At 47.8% G+C, this 16,347-nt stretch overlaps 7 protein-coding genes across 7 annotated transcripts; 3 read left to right on the top strand and 4 right to left on the bottom strand.

The window, feature by feature from the left end:
* Positions 1-12: 12 nt before the first annotated feature.
* VE01_06159 (uncharacterized protein) lies at positions 13-1,155 on the top strand. The gene is made up of 3 exons (XM_018275612.2): positions 13-208; positions 261-273; positions 326-1,155. The coding sequence occupies exons 1-3, from the start codon at positions 125-127 to the stop codon at positions 1,096-1,098; spliced, it is 870 nt and encodes a 289-aa protein (XP_018128391.1). The 5' UTR covers positions 13-124; the 3' UTR covers positions 1,099-1,155.
* On the bottom strand, positions 1,086-5,482 carry VE01_06158 (uncharacterized protein). Its single transcript, XM_018275611.2, has 4 exons — positions 4,717-5,482; positions 4,516-4,664; positions 2,386-4,463; positions 1,086-2,337 (listed from the first exon to the last, which is right to left on the bottom strand). The coding sequence occupies exons 1-4, from the start codon at positions 5,152-5,154 to the stop codon at positions 1,235-1,237; spliced, it is 3,768 nt and encodes a 1,255-aa protein (XP_018128392.1). The 5' UTR covers positions 5,155-5,482; the 3' UTR covers positions 1,086-1,234.
* VE01_06157 (uncharacterized protein) lies at positions 5,452-7,613 on the top strand. Its single transcript, XM_018275610.2, has 6 exons — positions 5,452-5,936; positions 6,021-6,115; positions 6,169-6,268; positions 6,320-6,501; positions 6,559-6,743; positions 6,792-7,613. Exons 1-6 carry the CDS (start codon positions 5,571-5,573, stop codon positions 7,355-7,357), a joined length of 1,494 nt encoding a protein of 497 aa, XP_018128379.2. The 5' UTR covers positions 5,452-5,570; the 3' UTR covers positions 7,358-7,613.
* Positions 7,267-9,632, bottom strand: VE01_06156 (uncharacterized protein). The gene is made up of 5 exons (XM_018275609.2): positions 9,515-9,632; positions 9,015-9,468; positions 8,796-8,949; positions 7,669-8,735; positions 7,267-7,616 (listed from the first exon to the last, which is right to left on the bottom strand). The coding sequence occupies exons 2-5, from the start codon at positions 9,434-9,436 to the stop codon at positions 7,451-7,453; spliced, it is 1,809 nt and encodes a 602-aa protein (XP_018128386.1). The 5' UTR covers positions 9,437-9,468; positions 9,515-9,632; the 3' UTR covers positions 7,267-7,450.
* Positions 9,633-9,889: 257 nt separating this feature from the next.
* VE01_06155 (uncharacterized protein) lies at positions 9,890-12,138 on the bottom strand. Its single transcript, XM_018275608.2, has 4 exons — positions 11,548-12,138; positions 10,788-11,489; positions 10,435-10,734; positions 9,890-10,356 (listed from the first exon to the last, which is right to left on the bottom strand). Exons 1-4 carry the CDS (start codon positions 11,780-11,782, stop codon positions 10,214-10,216), a joined length of 1,380 nt encoding a protein of 459 aa, XP_018128384.1. The 5' UTR covers positions 11,783-12,138; the 3' UTR covers positions 9,890-10,213.
* A 191-nt stretch (positions 12,139-12,329) lies between these two features.
* VE01_06154 (uncharacterized protein) lies at positions 12,330-15,154 on the top strand. The gene is made up of 3 exons (XM_018275607.2): positions 12,330-12,723; positions 12,780-14,238; positions 14,288-15,154. The coding sequence occupies exons 1-3, from the start codon at positions 12,602-12,604 to the stop codon at positions 14,414-14,416; spliced, it is 1,710 nt and encodes a 569-aa protein (XP_018128385.1). The 5' UTR covers positions 12,330-12,601; the 3' UTR covers positions 14,417-15,154.
* Positions 13,516-16,323, bottom strand: ATG4 (Cysteine protease). The gene is made up of 4 exons (XM_018275606.2): positions 15,602-16,323; positions 15,378-15,546; positions 15,090-15,317; positions 13,516-15,033 (listed from the first exon to the last, which is right to left on the bottom strand). The coding sequence occupies exons 1-4, from the start codon at positions 16,221-16,223 to the stop codon at positions 14,634-14,636; spliced, it is 1,419 nt and encodes a 472-aa protein (XP_018128389.2). The 5' UTR covers positions 16,224-16,323; the 3' UTR covers positions 13,516-14,633.
* Between the last annotated feature and the right edge of the window lie 24 nt (positions 16,324-16,347).

The following is a 16,347-nucleotide window of genomic DNA, read 5'->3' as shown; positions in this document are numbered from 1 at the left end:
CCGAGGTTGTCCCTCAGCACGTCAATGTCCCCCAGGCTAAGAATATATATAAGGTCTTACATGCAACCTACAAACAAAACAACTTAGCTAGGCACAAGTTTATTGTACAGCGGTGGCATTCACAATGGCGACTCAACTTCTGCAGCTTCCCGAAGTGACAAGACTCAGTTCCCGTGTCATCCGAATTCTGGGAGGCAATCCAGGAAAGGTGAGTGCTTCAATCGCAGTCGCTAATGACAACCAACTGATAACAAGTGCAGTTTACGCTCCAAGGTATCTATCTGCCTCTGCTCTGTTTAGCGGGCAATTAACTCACACTGGCAAGGTACCAACACGTACATCGTTGGGACAGGCCAACAGAGAGTTCTGATAGACACGGGTGAAGGACGCCCATCGTGGATTAAAGCCATCCAGGCCGTTCTTCTTGCCGAGAATGCAACAATAGGAAGCACTCTAATCAGCCACTGGCATGGTGATCATGTAGGAGGCATAAAGCAGCTCCGCGAAGCATACCCTACAGTGAAGGTCCATAAACATCGGCCAGATGATGGCCAGATAAATATATCAGATGGCGAAGTATTTAAAGTGGAAGGGGCAACTTTACGTGCTGTATACTCGCCAGGCCACACCCAAGATCATATGGTACTTATTCTGGAGGAGGAGGATGCCATGTTCACCGCGGATAACGTTTTGGGGCATGGCACTGCGGTCTTCGAGGACCTCTCAAGCTATATAGCTAGTCTGAAGAAGATGGATACTATGTTTGGCGGTCGAGCATACCCAGGGCATGGAGATGTCATCGACAATGGTAGGGCAAGAATCTCAGAGTACATTCAACACAGACAGCAGCGAGAAGATCAGGTTCTTCAAGTACTAAGATCGCCAAACCCATCAGCAAAGGGGAGCAATTCAGAGCAGAAATCCGGTTGGGCAAGCATGGAAATTGTGAAAGTGGTATACAAGGATGTGCCAGAGCACTTACATGTCCCGGCTCATGGGGGGGTAATGCAGGTTTTATACAAGTTACAAGACGAAGACAAGGTCGTCGAGGACGAGTCAGATGGAACCTGGAGAATACCAGAAAAGGCAGCTTTGTGAAAATGGAATTTATGTCCAAACCTAAGCACTATAAGATTGCACCCTTTGCAACCAACCATTTCAGATCTTTTGTGCCTATATAATTACAGTAGTACTAACGCCAATTACATTGTATACCCACCAAATCTTTCCGCCATCATTGAAGTAATTTCTCTGCCTTTCCATCAAGTCTTTGAGTCGAAAACGCGCAAAACTTATCCTTAATTGCAACAACTTCGTAAGTGCCTTCTTGAGATGCTTGCACGGTTTTGCTGTGCTCAAATGAGATATCGTGCTTTGTCTCCAACACCTGAGACTTGTGTCCTTTTCTTGCGTTTGTGCTTCTGGTATATGTAAATTCGAAAGGCGGCGTCCCCCAAAATTCGAAGAGGATCTGTGCCTGTCCGCCCTCATGGATGTCAACTGAAACCTGCCTGCCTTTACTAATCTTCACGCTTGGCATCTCGTGGATCGTCTTGGTGATGCCAATCTTGGCCTTGCACTCACTAGCCCGATCCGAGATGGAAGTGATGGTGAAGTTACCGGGTTTTTCTGCAATGCGCCTGAAATTCGTACTTGAGGATTTGGCTTTCCTTTGTACGTCGCCGAAATCGTAGTAAATATCAAAAGGCGGCGTGCCGGATAATGTGTAAGAGATCCGATCCCCAACACAATAATCCACTTTAGGCTCGAGCGCATAGATGGTTGGGACATCAAATACCTGCACTTGAACCTTGGGCGCTCCATATTCTAGCTTTGTTTGGCAGCCACGTGAATCGCGGACCTTACGCACGCTCAAATGATGGGCCCCAAGCGACAACACCCTATGAGGGATACGGAAATCGTAGTGGTTGGAATCGATGTTGGCGAGCTTTACCGTTTCAGGTCTGGAACTGCTCTGGTGCTTGATATCGATCTCCAGGTAGAACGGAGGTAGGCCGTGCAATTCAATCGGAATAACCTCATCACCAGATTCTTCTTCTTTGCAGTATTTGTAAGACTGGCCTGGTTTCACAAATGTGGCCGAGGGTTTCGGGTTCACCGTTTGCTGAACTGTTAATGCAGTGTGCTTTTTGGGGTCATGATCGTAAGCGTTATCAGAAAGCTCGTTGAAGGCATATGTCTGAGAGCCGGCCTTGCTCGTATCCATCGGAATGGTTACGCTACCCAAGGCAGCATCTATCTCTTTGACATTGACGGATTGCGACCCACGGTCAGGCTTGTGATGGTGTTGGTACTTGAGATGGTACGGCGGAGATCCTTCATATTGTTAAAAATAGTCCCAAACATTTTGAATGTCTTGCTTACCAGAGAGTTTAATTTCCATTGCGTCCACATCACCCTCACAAACTTCGCGTTTCACGTATCTGTTACCTTGCTGCTGGATTCCTGAGCTATCGGAAATCCTCAGTTGTGGCCGAGCAAGCCAGTTCACCTCAAACGAGGAGGCTGGCTCATCGACCGTGCCAGGGCATTGTCTATCATGGACGCTTTCGAGTTTGTAGATACCGCGTCCATTGATTTGGATGTAATCATTGCTTCGCTGTTTCACAACCTTCTCGATCTTCGATGTGTCGTTCAAGTTGCGGTACGTTATCGTCCAGGGGGCTTCGCCCTCCAGCCGAAGCGGTAAGTTAACAATTTTATCCTCCAGCGTCATTACAGACCTCCTAGACTCAATTTGAGCCCAGGACGCTTTCGGTCGCTGCCGTCGGACATTAATCCTAATCTCGTCATTGAGAAAAATCTTGCAGCCAGTTTTGTCTTGTGCGCTCACAAGAGCAAGGGAGTAGTCCCCGCCACGCGTCAGCGGGTCCGTCGTGATTGTATACTGGTATGCGTCGATATCTGACACTCTATGCTTCTTCCGTTTCCCACCGTAGGCTAGCTCATATTCAAGTGTGAATGGAGGCTCGCCAGATAGTAAGACTTTAGTTTGAACCGGCTCGTCAATGCAAGCCACGACTTGGTCAAAGCTGACAAAATACGCAGATGCTGGGGGCTTCACGTCTTGCTCGAGGGTTAGTCCAGGCGAAATTATCGGATGGTCCTTGTATACAGCATCGTCGATGCTTGTAAAGCGGTAAATGAAGTGGCCTGCCTCCCTAGGTTTGAGCTCTAGCTGATGTCTCGAGCCATCAATTTTGATCTGCTGGCGCTCGACGTTTTTATTCTGTTCAATTTCGTACCTGACCACGAACGGTGGAGTGCCACTCAGATCCATATCCACCATGATCCCGATTGAATTGTCAGCGCATTTGTCGTGAATATCCTCCGACGAAATTGCCAAGTCGGGTTTTGGCGGGTTCATGAGTAGGACCGACGATGGTTCTCGGATTTCGCCTTCACAGTGTTGGCTCGAGATGCTCAGAAGGGTATAAAGGCCAGGTTTATGAATGGGGGGTCGTTGACGTGAAGACTTTGTAGTAAACTCCATAACAATAGACTCGCTGCCGTGATCGCCATTCGTGGCAAGGGTATCAATAGGAGAAAACCGATAGGTAATCACGTCGCCGTATTGTTCAGAGGATCCAGCCGAAGAGCTGAGCTTGATAGGAAGCTCTGCCGAACGTCCACTAGCAACTCGTAGCTGGTTACCAGTTGCGACCAGATCCAGTTGCGCAACAGGTCGCTCGTGAACTGTGAATGCATGTTCGAGGTGGGTGCCTTTAGAGTGGATGGTCTCGCCTTCCTCTCCTCGGGCTGAGAAGTTTGCTATATTACCAGTAGCATCGTGTATTTCGTCAATAGAATATAGCCAGCGCCCAGAGGACGCCATAGATTCATTCAGCCGCACATCTATTGAGTGTAATCCGCCCCAGGACATATCTTCCTCGTAAGTAGCAGCAAACGTCGAGGCACGAGTTGCGCCTAAAAGTGGCGACACCAAATCTTCAGGCTGAAGGCTTTGGAAGTGGAAACTTTCATCCATTTCATTGATTCGTCGGCTGTATACGATTTTCAATGGTGGGGTACCGGTAACTTGGATTGTTAAGTCGGAAAGGTCGCCGATACATTTGTTTGCCAGAGAAGGCTGGATCACTGCTTTGGGGCAGAGAACAACCAGTGTATCAGACATGCGGCGTTGGACCTCCAGATTTGACTTCTCCATGACGGTCTGTAACCTGTACAGACCTGGCTTTTTGATAGCATAGTCGAGCGTCAACGTATCGGAGTCTTTAGGGCGTCGTTTCTCAGCTTGTTTCTTGAGAGTCTGTAGTTCCTTTTGGTTAATAATTATAGACTCATTTTTGCTAGTATCAAAGTCCAAACGAAGAAGTTCGATATAAACGGGATCGGTCTGGTTTAGTCGTATGGGTAATTTCACAATCGAATTCTTGTTTTCGATGCAAAATGGGAGGCCGTCTGGATTCAGCGTCACAGAACTATCATCCAGTAAGCAAATGGAGTGGGAAGAGGGGTCGGTGCTAGACGTACCCTTCGGGCAATATATTGATGATCTGCTTGCCCATGATTAGGGAAGAGTTGTGTAAAATGCTGGCTGGCTTCACCCGATTTTCGGATATGGATAACTCGCGATCGTAGAGATGCCGGGCCACAACAGCCAGCCCAGCTTCGATTGGGATCTTTGTCAAGTCGTCAGTAAATGAGAATAATCAGATGGGGTCCTCCACTCACTGGAACTCTAAACATCAGCATACCATTCACGATGGCATGTATCAGGAATATCCCAGTTGTGGCCGTGTTGGACCATTCCAGCCAAGGTATCCGCAATTCTGGAAGCCCGTACAAAACGATCCCATCCAATGCAACCCATTTTATAAAAAGCCAGAACGACTCGGCTTCATCTTCAACAAGATTTGACCAGTCGTAAAGACGCCACGCCAATAGAGCAATATACAAAGCGCAGACATATAGCCTTTGGCTCGGTGCATCTAGCACCGTGAGAGGAATCAAGGGTTGAGATGTTGTCGTGGGGGCTCTGGCTGAGCGAGATATAGCTTGTAATTGAATTCTAGACCCTTCTCCTCCAGATGAGGGTGTCTTCGAAGCTGTTCGCTTCTGGCTTTCTGGAGTCGAAGGGTATGAGGACCTCAGACGAGGAGTTCCGTTCATGGCATAGTCTTGCGAGGGGTCTTTTGAGGTCCAAAGGGACACTCAGTCCAAGCTATTCGAAGATGGTAGAAAGCGCAATATGACCCGTGTATCGCAAAGGTAGCATGAGAATACCTTTGCTTCGATGGCGTTTGTTGGCGACACTTTGTGATGTTGACAGTTTTTTTTATTTTAATAGATTGGTGCTGCAAGCAGCAGTAGACGCGCCGACCGACGCGGCGACAGCAAAAGGTCAGGGTGGTCTGTGCCCCCTTCACTTCAGGCACGACGCACTCACTCAACTGACCGACTACACTCCACCAAACACGTGCTTCATACTTAACAAAGGTCACAACTATTACATCTATAAAGGATTTATGGTTTTTTAAAAGGCCATTAGTCAATCACTACATCATGGTCAACCACGATCAAATTGAATGAATATGTCTGGCCGGTCCAAGCTGAGTAACTCAAGCTCACAGGTTCCTCGAAGGTCCGCTCGCCATAAGACCGGCGAAGGGACAACACCAGCTCCAGAATTCGAGGCCGAAGGGAATGCAGCAACTCATAATGTTGACACTTCCTCTGAGCCTCCGCAGCTGGAAGAAAAAGAAGACGTAACATGTGAAGCCAGTGCTCCAAAACTTGAGGATAACCCTCATAAGCAAAGGCCCAAAAGAGCATCCAAGCGCCCTCAAACCCCAAAGTGTCATATAGATGACCCTCTGGATTTTATTACGAAGGCAACAACAAAATCAGACCTTGACAAGTGGAAAGGATGGTGCGAGGTTGAATCGGAGCCTGTATGTAGTCTCCTGTCTTAATCCTTTAGATGCGTTGTATTGTCCCTCGTGGGGACTTGTTCACCATGCTTATCACTCATTCAGGCCTTCTTCAATGTAATTCTTCGGCACCTCGGGGTGACTGGTATCAAGGTTCAGGAAGTATTTAGTTTGGATGATGAGATGCTAAGTTTCCTGCCGTTAGTGCCTCCTGGTGAAGTATTTGATGATTGACACTGACGACTTCTAAAAGGAAGCCAATTCATGGGTTGATTTTCCTGTTTCGGTTCGAGGAGGATGACCCAGCAATGCAGGAGGCAACTTGCCCAGACAATATCTGGTTCGCAAACCAGGTGCGTTGATCTCTGATTATGAAGTACCAATCCATCTAACTCTTGTCCCAGACTATAAGCAACGCATGCGCGACTATCGCCCTGCTTAACATAGCAATGAATACCCGGGGAGTTGACCTTGGACCAACCTTGAATTCGTTGAAGGATTTCTCAATGCCATTAACTCCTGCACTTCGCGGATACACAGTCGGCAATCACGACTATCTTCGGAAAATTCATAATTCATTCTCGCGGTAAGTTCGATCTGGGTCTCCAATGATGTACGGGGGTACTAATAATATAAATCTTAGGAAGATGGACATGCTCAATTCTGACTTATTCCTTTCAAATGATGTCACATCGAAGGCCAAGTTACCAGGGAAAACGGGAAAAAATGTCGAGCAAGAGCAGGCTGGTTTTCACTTTATTTCGCTTGTCCCAATTGATGGCAAACTATGGAAACTAGACGGGCTAGAAAGGCAACCCATGAACCTTGGTAAGGATAGTGTCTCTTTTTAAAGCCACGCCTCTAACACCCTTGCAGGAGAGTACGTTGGTGACGACTGGATGGGTCTCGCCCGGTCTATTATTGAAAAACGTATGCAGAAGTACGACGGAGATCAATTTGAGTTCAGCCTTCTTGCACTATGCCAAAGCCCTCTACTCGCCGTTCACAACGATCTCGCGGAAAATATCCGGACAACATCCGCTGTCGAGGGACGGTTTGCGAGCTTTCAACCGGATTGGCGAGGTTTCGTCGACAGCCAGTGTTTGGAAAAAACCCTCTCGGGGCCAAACGGCTCCTATGGTATCACCGCGCAACATTTGGAGTCCGTGCCAGCCTCTGCTCCTATTCTACAGGAGATTCAAACCTCAACTATCACGACGGAGCGCCTACTTGACCTCTGGAAACAGCTTTCTGATTCACAGGCGCAAATGAGAGCTTCATACATTGAAGAGGAAACAGCCATTCAGCAGGACGAAGAAAGAGCAGCAACTCGGTGCCACGACTACACTCCCATGGTTAATACTTGGCTGGCTGCACTTGCTGATAAGAATGTTCTCAAATCCCTAATAAATGAGGCATCACATGGTTACGACCATGAGTAATTAACGAGGTTAACGGGACACGTTCAGGTAGTGAAATTCTCCAAAGAATATGTCTCTACTCGAATATAGTATTGTTTTTGCCATACAGCCATGCTAATCATCGGGGTATTCGTCCCGTATATTTGACACAAATCTGTGCCTCAAGCCATCCCAGCGCTTGAAGAATCTCCCGGCCAGACTCATCAGCGAAACTGGGTTATCCGGTTCAATCAGTTCCACGTTCTCCTCGGCCACATAGCGAATACTAGTATCTTCAACACTACTCATCTTCGTCAGCGTGCATCAATGTGTGGAGATTAGTGAGGTCTTACAGTGCGTGATAGAAACTCTGGTGCTGTCCTTTGCGCAGCGTGTCGACGTGATTCTGCTCCATCCATCTCGAGTTCATTGTGCACTCAACATCCCATCCCGTAATAACTGCCGTGTAACCATATCTTTTGTGTTGAAATACCTGGCCAACTTCGTACTGGATCTTTCCATGGGGTTTCTGGCTATCTCGTCGTCTGACTTGCTTCGGCATGATATCACTTGCCCGTATAACTCGGATTGCTTCGACGAGGCGGGCGAGGTCGGTACGCACCAAAAGGCTGGGGGATGCACAGATATACTTCTCCAGGAAGACGCCATCCATATGATAAAGGTTCTCAAACCGTTCTAATATTATAGGAATAAACTGTACCTGGTCAATTGAAACCGCGCGTCCGGGTATACTGGAGAGTATGAAGTTCGACCAGAGAGCTGAGTAAAATGCGTTGTCCATATCAGCAAATGGATTTCCATAAAGTTTAATAGAAGCATGGCCAGCATTGTTTGCTCCGTTTCTACCGAGGCCTCGAAACTCATGGATGGTGGTAAGTATACTCTTCGAGGTGCGCAGAGCAATCCTTCGCGTGCTCATATGGGTAAGAAAACGAGGAAAATCATCCACTTGCACACCCCATGCCACCAGTTGAGTTTTGAGGTGTTCAACTGGGACCTCTCTGTCCGACCTATAGGGGTCCAGGTACATTGGTTCTGGTGGGCCTAAGCTTGTTTTTTGAACTGACCCATCAAGCGTCTCCCCATTGTTGGGGGAAACTACTGCGTGTACATGATTTGGAAAGTCGCAACATCCGGCATCTAGCCCAAGCCGGCGAGCTACGGCACAATATATGGCTGCGGATATGAGTGGCAGCGAAGGGTGATTTTCTTCCTGTAGCGCAATTCCGATGAAGTTGTTTTTGAGATCTCGGTATTGTAGTTCAGAGGCCATGCCAGTGAGGTCATTGTCTTTGAGAAAGCGGGCGGTCACAAGTGCTTTGCGGCGCTGAGATAGGTCGTGGAAATCAGTGTGGGTAGCTTCAAGCTTCTTAGCTAACTTGTCTAGCATATCCGATATCTGGCGCGGATTATCAGCATCCAGAACGTAATGGCAAAAATAAGAATAGATCATACATACTTCACAGAGATCCCCATTGCGGTCATGCAACACAAACATGTCAAGACAGCCCAGGGCACGTTCTATGGAAATGTCATCTCCTCTACTCAGTCTGTACCATTCGTCGAGCGCCTTGGCTCTGTGGATATGATCGAGGACAGAACTGCTGTAGAATCTAGTTGTCCAATTAGCTCTTCCAGCTCCCAATATATGAATAAAATATGCTAGCTTAATACGCACCTCCTCGCAAGTACATCGTCCGTATCGGTTTCTGCCTGGCAGTTTCGCAACAGAGTATCTTTGGCATCGTAGCCAAACTCACTTATGTCCTTCGTCTTATCTATGCGCCCTATTTGTTCGGAAAGTATGCTGTCTAATAGCTCAGAGGTACGGGTATCGATATTTTTTCGGTAAATATAAAGCTTTTTCCATTCCACATCGCTAACGTCGCCGACAAATTTCTGCTTAATTCGGTGTTTGGCGTCCCAGTAATTGAACTCGGTGCGACAATAGTACCGCCAGAGTAGGGGTTCTTCGCATAGTCTAGCAAACCGCTTGGACGCTCGCCGTATGCTGAGTATGGTTTGCTCGGGGCTCAGGTAGTAGAGAATTTGGTCCAGCACTTCATCGGGGAGGTCATTGATTGTTGTTGCTGGTGCCATGTCGAAAATATATACAACATATAAATGAGTCGCTTGCTTTGTTAATATATTGTGTAGATTGACATCCGCGGTCCGTACCTTCTTCGGGATATTGTCACTGCCATAGTAGGCGTATCATTGTTGTGATTCAGTATCAGGTAACAATATTCAGGGTGACGATGGCATGTTGCTCTTCGTCGCAGTCGCGGGGTTGGTTGGTAGTTGGGTGGTGCGATTACAAGAGCCGAATCCTCCAGCTCGTTATCTTAGCGTAGTATGGGGCACCATGCCCACCATGCCCATCAAGGTACCCCGCCATCGATGATGACCTTTATCTGTTACTGTACTTTAAGATGATTAGTATAAACCTCACAGCCTCGGGTTTATATATTCGTTTATAGTCGAGTATTGGCCAGCTCGTGTTTGATTCAAAGTCCTCCGTCAAGTTTAATGTCGACAGTGTATTTATTTTTACCCGTGATAAATTATTATAGGGTATTATTGTCATGAACTGATAAAATAATAACAATATAAATTAATTAAATATACGCGCCAGGCACGGAGCCCAGCCAGGCATCAAATATGTACCAAACCCGCGTCAAGCAAGCAAGAAAAACTATATACCCCATATACAACTCCATGCTTGCTCATACAACAATTGCTATACCCATGCGAAAGATGCCTGTAATATGCCACCCCATGCTCCCCTCCACCCCGGCTGTGGAGAACTGTACGACATCCCTCCAACGTCTCAAGGCAAGATCGAGGGTAACTGCTGCCGCATAGTGCCTGCCTCGACTACATCACCAAGCACTTCACATTGGCGAAGTCTTCGCCATACATCTCAACGCTAGCCGCGATGTCATTCTCCTGCTGTTTGGCCTTTGTTTCCTTCGGGAAATATTTCTTGAGGAAGACAGTCAAATTCTTGTCGACACTCGCTACAACCAAGTCAGCACCAGTTCGGACTATTAAGATAGCGAGTCACTAATAGCAAAGGCCAGTTGGGTATCACTTACAGGCATCTGCTTCCAAGACAACATCTCCTCGACAGAGAGGGCAATGTTTAGAATTGGCATTCTGCATCTCGATCATGCATCGTATGCAGAAAACGTGGTTACACTTTAATCGAACAGGTTTGTAAGATATGGTGAAGCACACCGGACAGAGATAATCGTCCAGCTGTGGGACAATGCGGATTATCTCGTTTGAAACCCCAGCACAGACGGCTTTGGCCATAGTTTCAGTCATGAGTAGGTCTGACTGTATCAGCGGAGGAAATGCCTTCTTGGCACCGAGGGATGTCCTCTTGTCAAATTCTAACCGAAATCAGTATGGAGTATTCATATAATATGGGGGGAGAGATGCTGACTTTTGAGAATTTTCGTGACAGCAAGTTGATTGATTTCCTGAAACTTCAAATTTCGTAGAAGCGTAACATTGATCCGTGTGAATCTATCAAGAGCATCTCGACTGTTGGCAAGCTTGAAGGACTTTGGTAGATTCAGCTTGGTAACTTGCTCTTGGAACCACTTGAGCTGTTTCAATGCCACGTTGCTGTCCCTACTGCCGCGATCAAACTCATTTGTCGAGAAGAACACCCCGGCTTGGAGATACAAGTCAAAGATTGTCCGCCAGCGACCCATATCGGTCTTATTGTTTTTGGCGGGGAAAGCCAATTTTCCAATTTCGTCTCCTAGAGCCTTTATCTCGTCTGTCATGGCCCTTTGCTCGGCCTTTTGAATTTCATCCAAAGAAGACACTTCGTCCTTCAGCAGTCCAAAAAACTCGATGTCAAATGTCAGAGGCACCTCTACCTGCTGGACGTCCGAGTTGGCATCTATAAAAGGCGTGGTAGAATCAGCATCCGCGTTAGGCATAGCATCTTTAGACTCGACGATGTCTCCAGGCTGGCCAGCAGCAGCGCTCTGGCCACGTTCCTTTGCCTGTGCATCTGCAAGATTCTGCAAGTACTGCCGTGTACTGGGTGATAGAGTAGCATCAATAGCAATATCGCTTCCCTGAGTCCGCTGGATATAGAGAGTCAAGGTCGGGCGGAAGACATCAGAGTCGCCTTCGAGACAATAATTGTAAGCTAGAGTTTGGCTATGGATAACAGGTCACGGGCTTACCTGCGAACCTGTATTTGAACCCTATGGGGGTGCCATCGTTACTGTTTTGATCCTTCTGGTCGCTGGACGGCACCAAGAGACCCAGAGTTTGGGCATCTAAACCAAAACTTTTAAGCTCACGCTCCACCTTCTTAATACATTTCTTCAGTTGGCCATAAGGTATCGCAGCTTCGACCCAGTGCGGTGGAAACCCTTCTCGCTCCAGGGCCTCCTTGAACTCATGAGCGAACTTCATGTTCGCGGTAGGTCAGTAGGGCGCCAGTGGAAGTTCCGATAATCATATGGGGAGGACCGCTCAGGATGCGTAGTAGTTATCTTATCGCAGGTATCTCTCTTGGGGTTGATATGCGTGTCTCAGTCTCTCTCAGTCGCTCTCATCACTTTCTTTTAATGACGGGGGAGCCTAGGTATAACTCTGTTCTCCGTTACGATGCCCATGCTCATGTTGGATAATGCAGCGCGTGACCCTGTGGCAAATCTATAAGACTGAGGCGGCTTTGCTTTGCATGTAAGAATTATCTTGGCGTTGTCGAAGTTTTGTACGTAGTGACAGGATAATTTAGGTTTGATGCGAGGTTAAGTACTTTTGATGGAAGCCAGTGGCGGTTCTAGATCTTCTGCCCTTGCAACCTTGAACGATCATTAATGTACCTATATTAGGTAATCTTCACGTGAGTGACATTGTACTAGCCTATTTGGGTCTAGATTTTTAGTAGTGGCGTTGACTCAATAGTGCACAAACTTTACTATGGGATAGAACTGTACAAAGTACTCGGTACGTACACACACACAACAAACATTTCGCGATAACGACTGGCTATCAGTGCGGGCAGCGTCCAGAGTTCTCCTCATATAAATAAATTATAGGGTCCTATGGGAATCGATTTTACCTTCTGTGACTGAAGCAAGAAGGGTTTTTTATATTCAGACGTTGGTCCTTGTCCACAAGCTGTGAAACTGTGACACACTATAAAAGCCCAGCTTTATTCTGCTATTCTGCTTATTCATATCGACAACATCAAGAGACCCGTTGCATGTCTCTGCTGCGGACAGTATGGGCGCACAGCAGTCGTCGAACCAGCAAAAGCCCAGCGAGCAAGGGGATGCCGGAGGTCCCCATGTGAAGACCTGTTATTATCAGTTACTCGGCGTGGATCGCCAGGCCAGCGATGATGAGTGCGTAGATTGAAGCAGTTAAATTTCGTCTCCAGCAAGAGCTGACTGGCGTCTAGGATCAAGAAAGCGTACAGAAGGAAGGCGTTAGAACTGCACCCCGATCGAAATTACGGAGACGTTGAAGATTCCACCCGACTATTTGCAGAGGTTCAATCAGCGTACCAGATTTTGTCTGATCCCCAGGAACGGGCCTGGTATGACTCCCACCGAGATGCGATACTTCGAGATTCCGACATTGGGGCCGGCGACCACTTCGAACACGATATGCGGTTCACTAGCGCCACGGACCTGACTATGTTGATGGGGAAATTCTCGCCGAATATGCCCTTCACAAACAGCTTGGACGGCTTCTATGGAAGGCTTCAGTCCGTGTTTGAAGCCCTCACCAAGGAAGAGGACGCTGCATGCAACTGGGAAGGCCTGGATCCGATCGACTACCCGGAATTCGGAACTTCCGAGTCTAATTATGACGATGTCGTCAAGCCGTTTTATGTTGCATGGGCCAGCTTCTCAACCAGAAAGTCATTCTCATGGAAAGACGCGCACAATTATGCGGATGCTCCTGATCGTCGAGTTAGAAGACTGATGGAAAAAGAGAATAAGCGCCTACGAGACGAAGGAATCCGGGAGTTTAATGATGCTGTGAGGTCGCTCATAGGCTTTGTGCGGAAACGGGATCCCAGGTACATCCCAAACACACAGTCCGAAGCTGATCGACAACAAGCACTGAGGGATGCGGCAGCAGCTCAGGCTGCTCGCTCGAGGGCTATGCGCGAAGCAAAGCTCAACGAACACGTTCAACCTGCATGGGCACAAACTCGCTACGCTGAAGAGGAGGGGACCTTCTCAGACTCCGAGGTATCAGAAGAGGAAGTAGTAGAATGTGTTACGTGCAACAAGATTTTTAAGAGCGAGAAACAGTATGAAGTCCATGAAAAAAGCAAAAAGCATATCAAGGCCGTTCGAGAATTAACGCGGCAGATGCGAAAGGAGAATAAACTCTTCCATTTAGATACCCCAGTTGATGCTGCGCTTCAATCTAAGCCAGAGAATTCTGATTCCGAGGCCTCATTTCACTCATTACAGGATGCTGCCGATGACGACATTATACCTGTTGTTGGAATTGACAAGGCTGATCCCGAGATTGGTGTTAAGAACGATGACATTACTGGCTTTGACCCGCCTCCGAAAGAGAATGAAGCGGACCGCGGTCCTATAGAAGAATCTACTACGCTGGCAATACCAGAAGATGGCACGGATGACGACGATTATGCACCCAGGGAGCAGGTGGAGGATAGGATATCTGGGATTCTACTCCAGGAAACGCCGACAACAGATGGTTCTATAAAACCAAGTGTAGTTGGCAATGTGACACGGGCACTCGATAACATCTTAATTTCAAGCGACGGAGGTACAGACGAACCCCCCACAGAAGAAAATAAGAAGCTCGGGAAAGCAAAGGCGAAACGTGCAAAAAAGGCCGCCCGTCAGCAGGCGGAGGATGATACCCAAAATGTAAGAATTAACTCCATTCAACCACCGCCAATGCTCACAGTATCACAAGAATACATGCGCTACCTGTAATAGCTCCTTCGGTTCTAAAAACAAGCTCTTCGATCACATCAAGGCAGAGAAGCATGGCCTGCTTGTTCCAAAGCCGAAGACTGGTGGCCGCGGCAAGACATCCCACTGAAAACCATAAGTTGCATTGCAGAATAGTATGCAACTTTATAGGTATGGCCTGAGGCCCTGAGGTCATCATATGCCAGGTACCCCAAACCACACAGATAGCACCGCCACTCCTCAAAGAGTCCCTGATCTCGGCAATCGGCATATGCCCAAATTTATATCGCATATGGGCGTGGGTGACGGTTAATTCGAGGTTTCAGGTCGAACGGCTCCCTAGATAATCAAGAATGGGGAGGCTCTTCGCCGTAATCTTCACTGTCATCCTCGTCGAATGACTCGACATCGTCAATGGCGCTGTCGCGCTCGTGACTCAGGCTCTGTTGAGCCGGATCGTTGGCGGCGATATGCACGATACCCTTGCCAGGAAATCTCCTAATCTCATCGGACCATGCCTCCCAATCCTTTTCATCTCGGATAAGAAAGCCAATAAGCATGCTCGGGTCCATCTCTTTGATGTCCAACCTTCGCAACCGTCGGGTATGGCAGGAGTCAATTTCTGCAGGGGTATATTCATCAACATCTGTATGGAAAGGAAGGGCAGCCATCGTCTGATGCGGATCAAGGTAGAAGAAATGTGAACCTTGAACCCCAACAAAATAATGAGAGGAAGATGGGCGGCCACTGAGATTGACTGTCAGAGAGTGTATTGAGTATAACGGGGGGCGGTGGCAACATACCCTGCAATCCCCACTGATTGTGGCATCTGCAGTGATGCTTTTAACGCCTCCCAGTAAACCGGAGTAACTTTATCTATACCTAGACGTGTTCCCACAAGTATAAGGGTAGGTTTGAAGTTCACACCATCAGGTTTGGCAACACTCATGAAACCATCCTTGTAAACGTCCGACCCATCGCCAGTGATATAGACTCTCACATCTGCTGATTCGTGGCGTTTTGCCAGTTCCCTGTTGGGCGACAATCAATATTTAAAATACGTGATCTCTCAGATATGTGGGTAGGCTTACTGTATACATCGTGCTGTGGCCGATGGTCCGAACCACTGCCCGGGATATTTACCACAAGCTTCCGCGCCATGTTCGACAAACTTGTGGATGGAATACGGCGCCCTAGGGTCATCTGCGAAGAGTGACACTATCTCTCGTTCTTCGTCTCTGCCCACACCACGACGCCAGCCTATGAGTGTCAGACATGGGATGTCGTGTTAAACTATATGTTGAACTATACGTACCTCGAGAGAGTCGCAGTATCACCATGGAATTAGCCAGAAGACTCTGCCCCGACCTGATCATACAACCCCAGCCAGTATCTGAAGAAAACCCACCCTGATCGCTCAGTTGGCTCCGTAGCCGGACTGAGAAGCTCATCGCAGAGGAAGCTTTCGGATCCTCTGACCTTGGAATAACGGGAAAGCCAGTTCGGTAGGAAAATCGTAATTTAGATTCGAAGTCGTCAAGGAATGCAACTGGCCAACCTCCATCTTCAACATCTGATGCGGTTCCCTCTTGAGAAAAACCAGAGTCTATACCTTCACCAACGCTTTCTGGAGGCTTAACCTCTTGTATTGATTTCTCGACATCAGTTCGTTTTTGTGGTGTTTCGTGAGAGCTATCATGTGAAGGTAAGTCCGTATCACCAGGAGCAGAGGCGTGCTTCGACATAGAACTGGCCGTATATTGATCTCCTAGACACCACAGTGGAAGATCTGAGCTGTCGAGGTTGGTTGGTTCTGGATCCCAAAGATATTGTACAATGCGCTTGTAGCGGCTGAAATCTACAGCCGCCATCTGGTTGGACGGGCTTTGAGGATGTAGCCCAAATATTGCGGTGAATATGTTGTTAGTCGCACGCATAAAAATCGCCGTTCAGCATTCTATTAGGCAGCTGTAGGGATTCAGAGATGTGGATGATAGCAGGCAGGTGCTGATGAGGGAGGGGCAGGCGCAGTTGAAGTGCAGTGGAGCGCGTCATGTCTGT

This window comes from Pseudogymnoascus verrucosus (genome assembly GCF_001662655.1).
Source record: "Pseudogymnoascus verrucosus strain UAMH 10579 unplaced genomic scaffold scaffold_36, whole genome shotgun sequence".
Lineage (NCBI taxonomy): Eukaryota > Fungi > Ascomycota > Leotiomycetes > Thelebolales > Thelebolaceae > Pseudogymnoascus > Pseudogymnoascus verrucosus.
This window is presented reverse-complemented; position numbering and strand designations above follow the sequence as displayed.

What these genes read in the sequence shown, in the direction of transcription:
- VE01_06159 (XM_018275612.2), top strand. Translation starts at nt 125, where the DNA reads ATGGCGACTCAACTTCTGCAGCTTCCCGAAGTGACAAGACTCAGTTCC.
- VE01_06158 (XM_018275611.2), bottom strand. Translation starts at nt 5,154, where the DNA reads ATGAACGGAACTCCTCGTCTGAGGTCCTCATACCCTTCGACTCCAGAA. An exon ending in TGCTGATGTTTAGAGTTCCA is followed by an intron (nt 4,665 to 4,716) that starts GTGAGTGGAGGA and finishes GACTTGACAAAG; the next exon opens with ATCCCAATCGAAGCTGGGCT. An exon ending in AATGGAAATTAAACTCTCTG is followed by an intron (nt 2,338 to 2,385) that starts GTAAGCAAGACA and finishes AACAATATGAAG; the next exon opens with GATCTCCGCCGTACCATCTC.
- VE01_06157 (XM_018275610.2), top strand. Translation starts at nt 5,571, where the DNA reads ATGAATATGTCTGGCCGGTCCAAGCTGAGTAACTCAAGCTCACAGGTT. An exon ending in GCGAGGTTGAATCGGAGCCT is followed by an intron (nt 5,937 to 6,020) that starts GTATGTAGTCTC and finishes TCACTCATTCAG; the next exon opens with GCCTTCTTCAATGTAATTCT. An exon ending in ATTCATAATTCATTCTCGCG is followed by an intron (nt 6,502 to 6,558) that starts GTAAGTTCGATC and finishes TATAAATCTTAG; the next exon opens with GAAGATGGACATGCTCAATT.
- VE01_06156 (XM_018275609.2), bottom strand. Translation starts at nt 9,436, where the DNA reads ATGGCACCAGCAACAACAATCAATGACCTCCCCGATGAAGTGCTGGAC. An exon ending in GACGATGTACTTGCGAGGAG is followed by an intron (nt 8,950 to 9,014) that starts GTGCGTATTAAG and finishes TTGGACAACTAG; the next exon opens with ATTCTACAGCAGTTCTGTCC. An exon ending in GCAATGGGGATCTCTGTGAA is followed by an intron (nt 8,736 to 8,795) that starts GTATGTATGATC and finishes AATCCGCGCCAG; the next exon opens with ATATCGGATATGCTAGACAA.
- VE01_06155 (XM_018275608.2), bottom strand. Translation starts at nt 11,782, where the DNA reads ATGAAGTTCGCTCATGAGTTCAAGGAGGCCCTGGAGCGAGAAGGGTTT. An exon ending in GTTCAAATACAGGTTCGCAG is followed by an intron (nt 11,490 to 11,547) that starts GTAAGCCCGTGA and finishes ATTGTCTCGAAG; the next exon opens with GCGACTCTGATGTCTTCCGC. An exon ending in TGTCTTGGAAGCAGATGCCT is followed by an intron (nt 10,357 to 10,434) that starts GTAAGTGATACC and finishes ACTTGGTTGTAG; the next exon opens with CGAGTGTCGACAAGAATTTG.
- VE01_06154 (XM_018275607.2), top strand. Translation starts at nt 12,602, where the DNA reads ATGGGCGCACAGCAGTCGTCGAACCAGCAAAAGCCCAGCGAGCAAGGG. An exon ending in CGCCAGGCCAGCGATGATGA is followed by an intron (nt 12,724 to 12,779) that starts GTGCGTAGATTG and finishes ACTGGCGTCTAG; the next exon opens with GATCAAGAAAGCGTACAGAA. An exon ending in CGGAGGATGATACCCAAAAT is followed by an intron (nt 14,239 to 14,287) that starts GTAAGAATTAAC and finishes CAGTATCACAAG; the next exon opens with AATACATGCGCTACCTGTAA.
- ATG4 (XM_018275606.2), bottom strand. Translation starts at nt 16,223, where the DNA reads ATGCGTGCGACTAACAACATATTCACCGCAATATTTGGGCTACATCCT. An exon ending in GATACTGCGACTCTCTCGAG is followed by an intron (nt 15,547 to 15,601) that starts GTACGTATAGTT and finishes TGACACTCATAG; the next exon opens with GCTGGCGTCGTGGTGTGGGC. An exon ending in GCCACAGCACGATGTATACA is followed by an intron (nt 15,318 to 15,377) that starts GTAAGCCTACCC and finishes GTCGCCCAACAG; the next exon opens with GGAACTGGCAAAACGCCACG.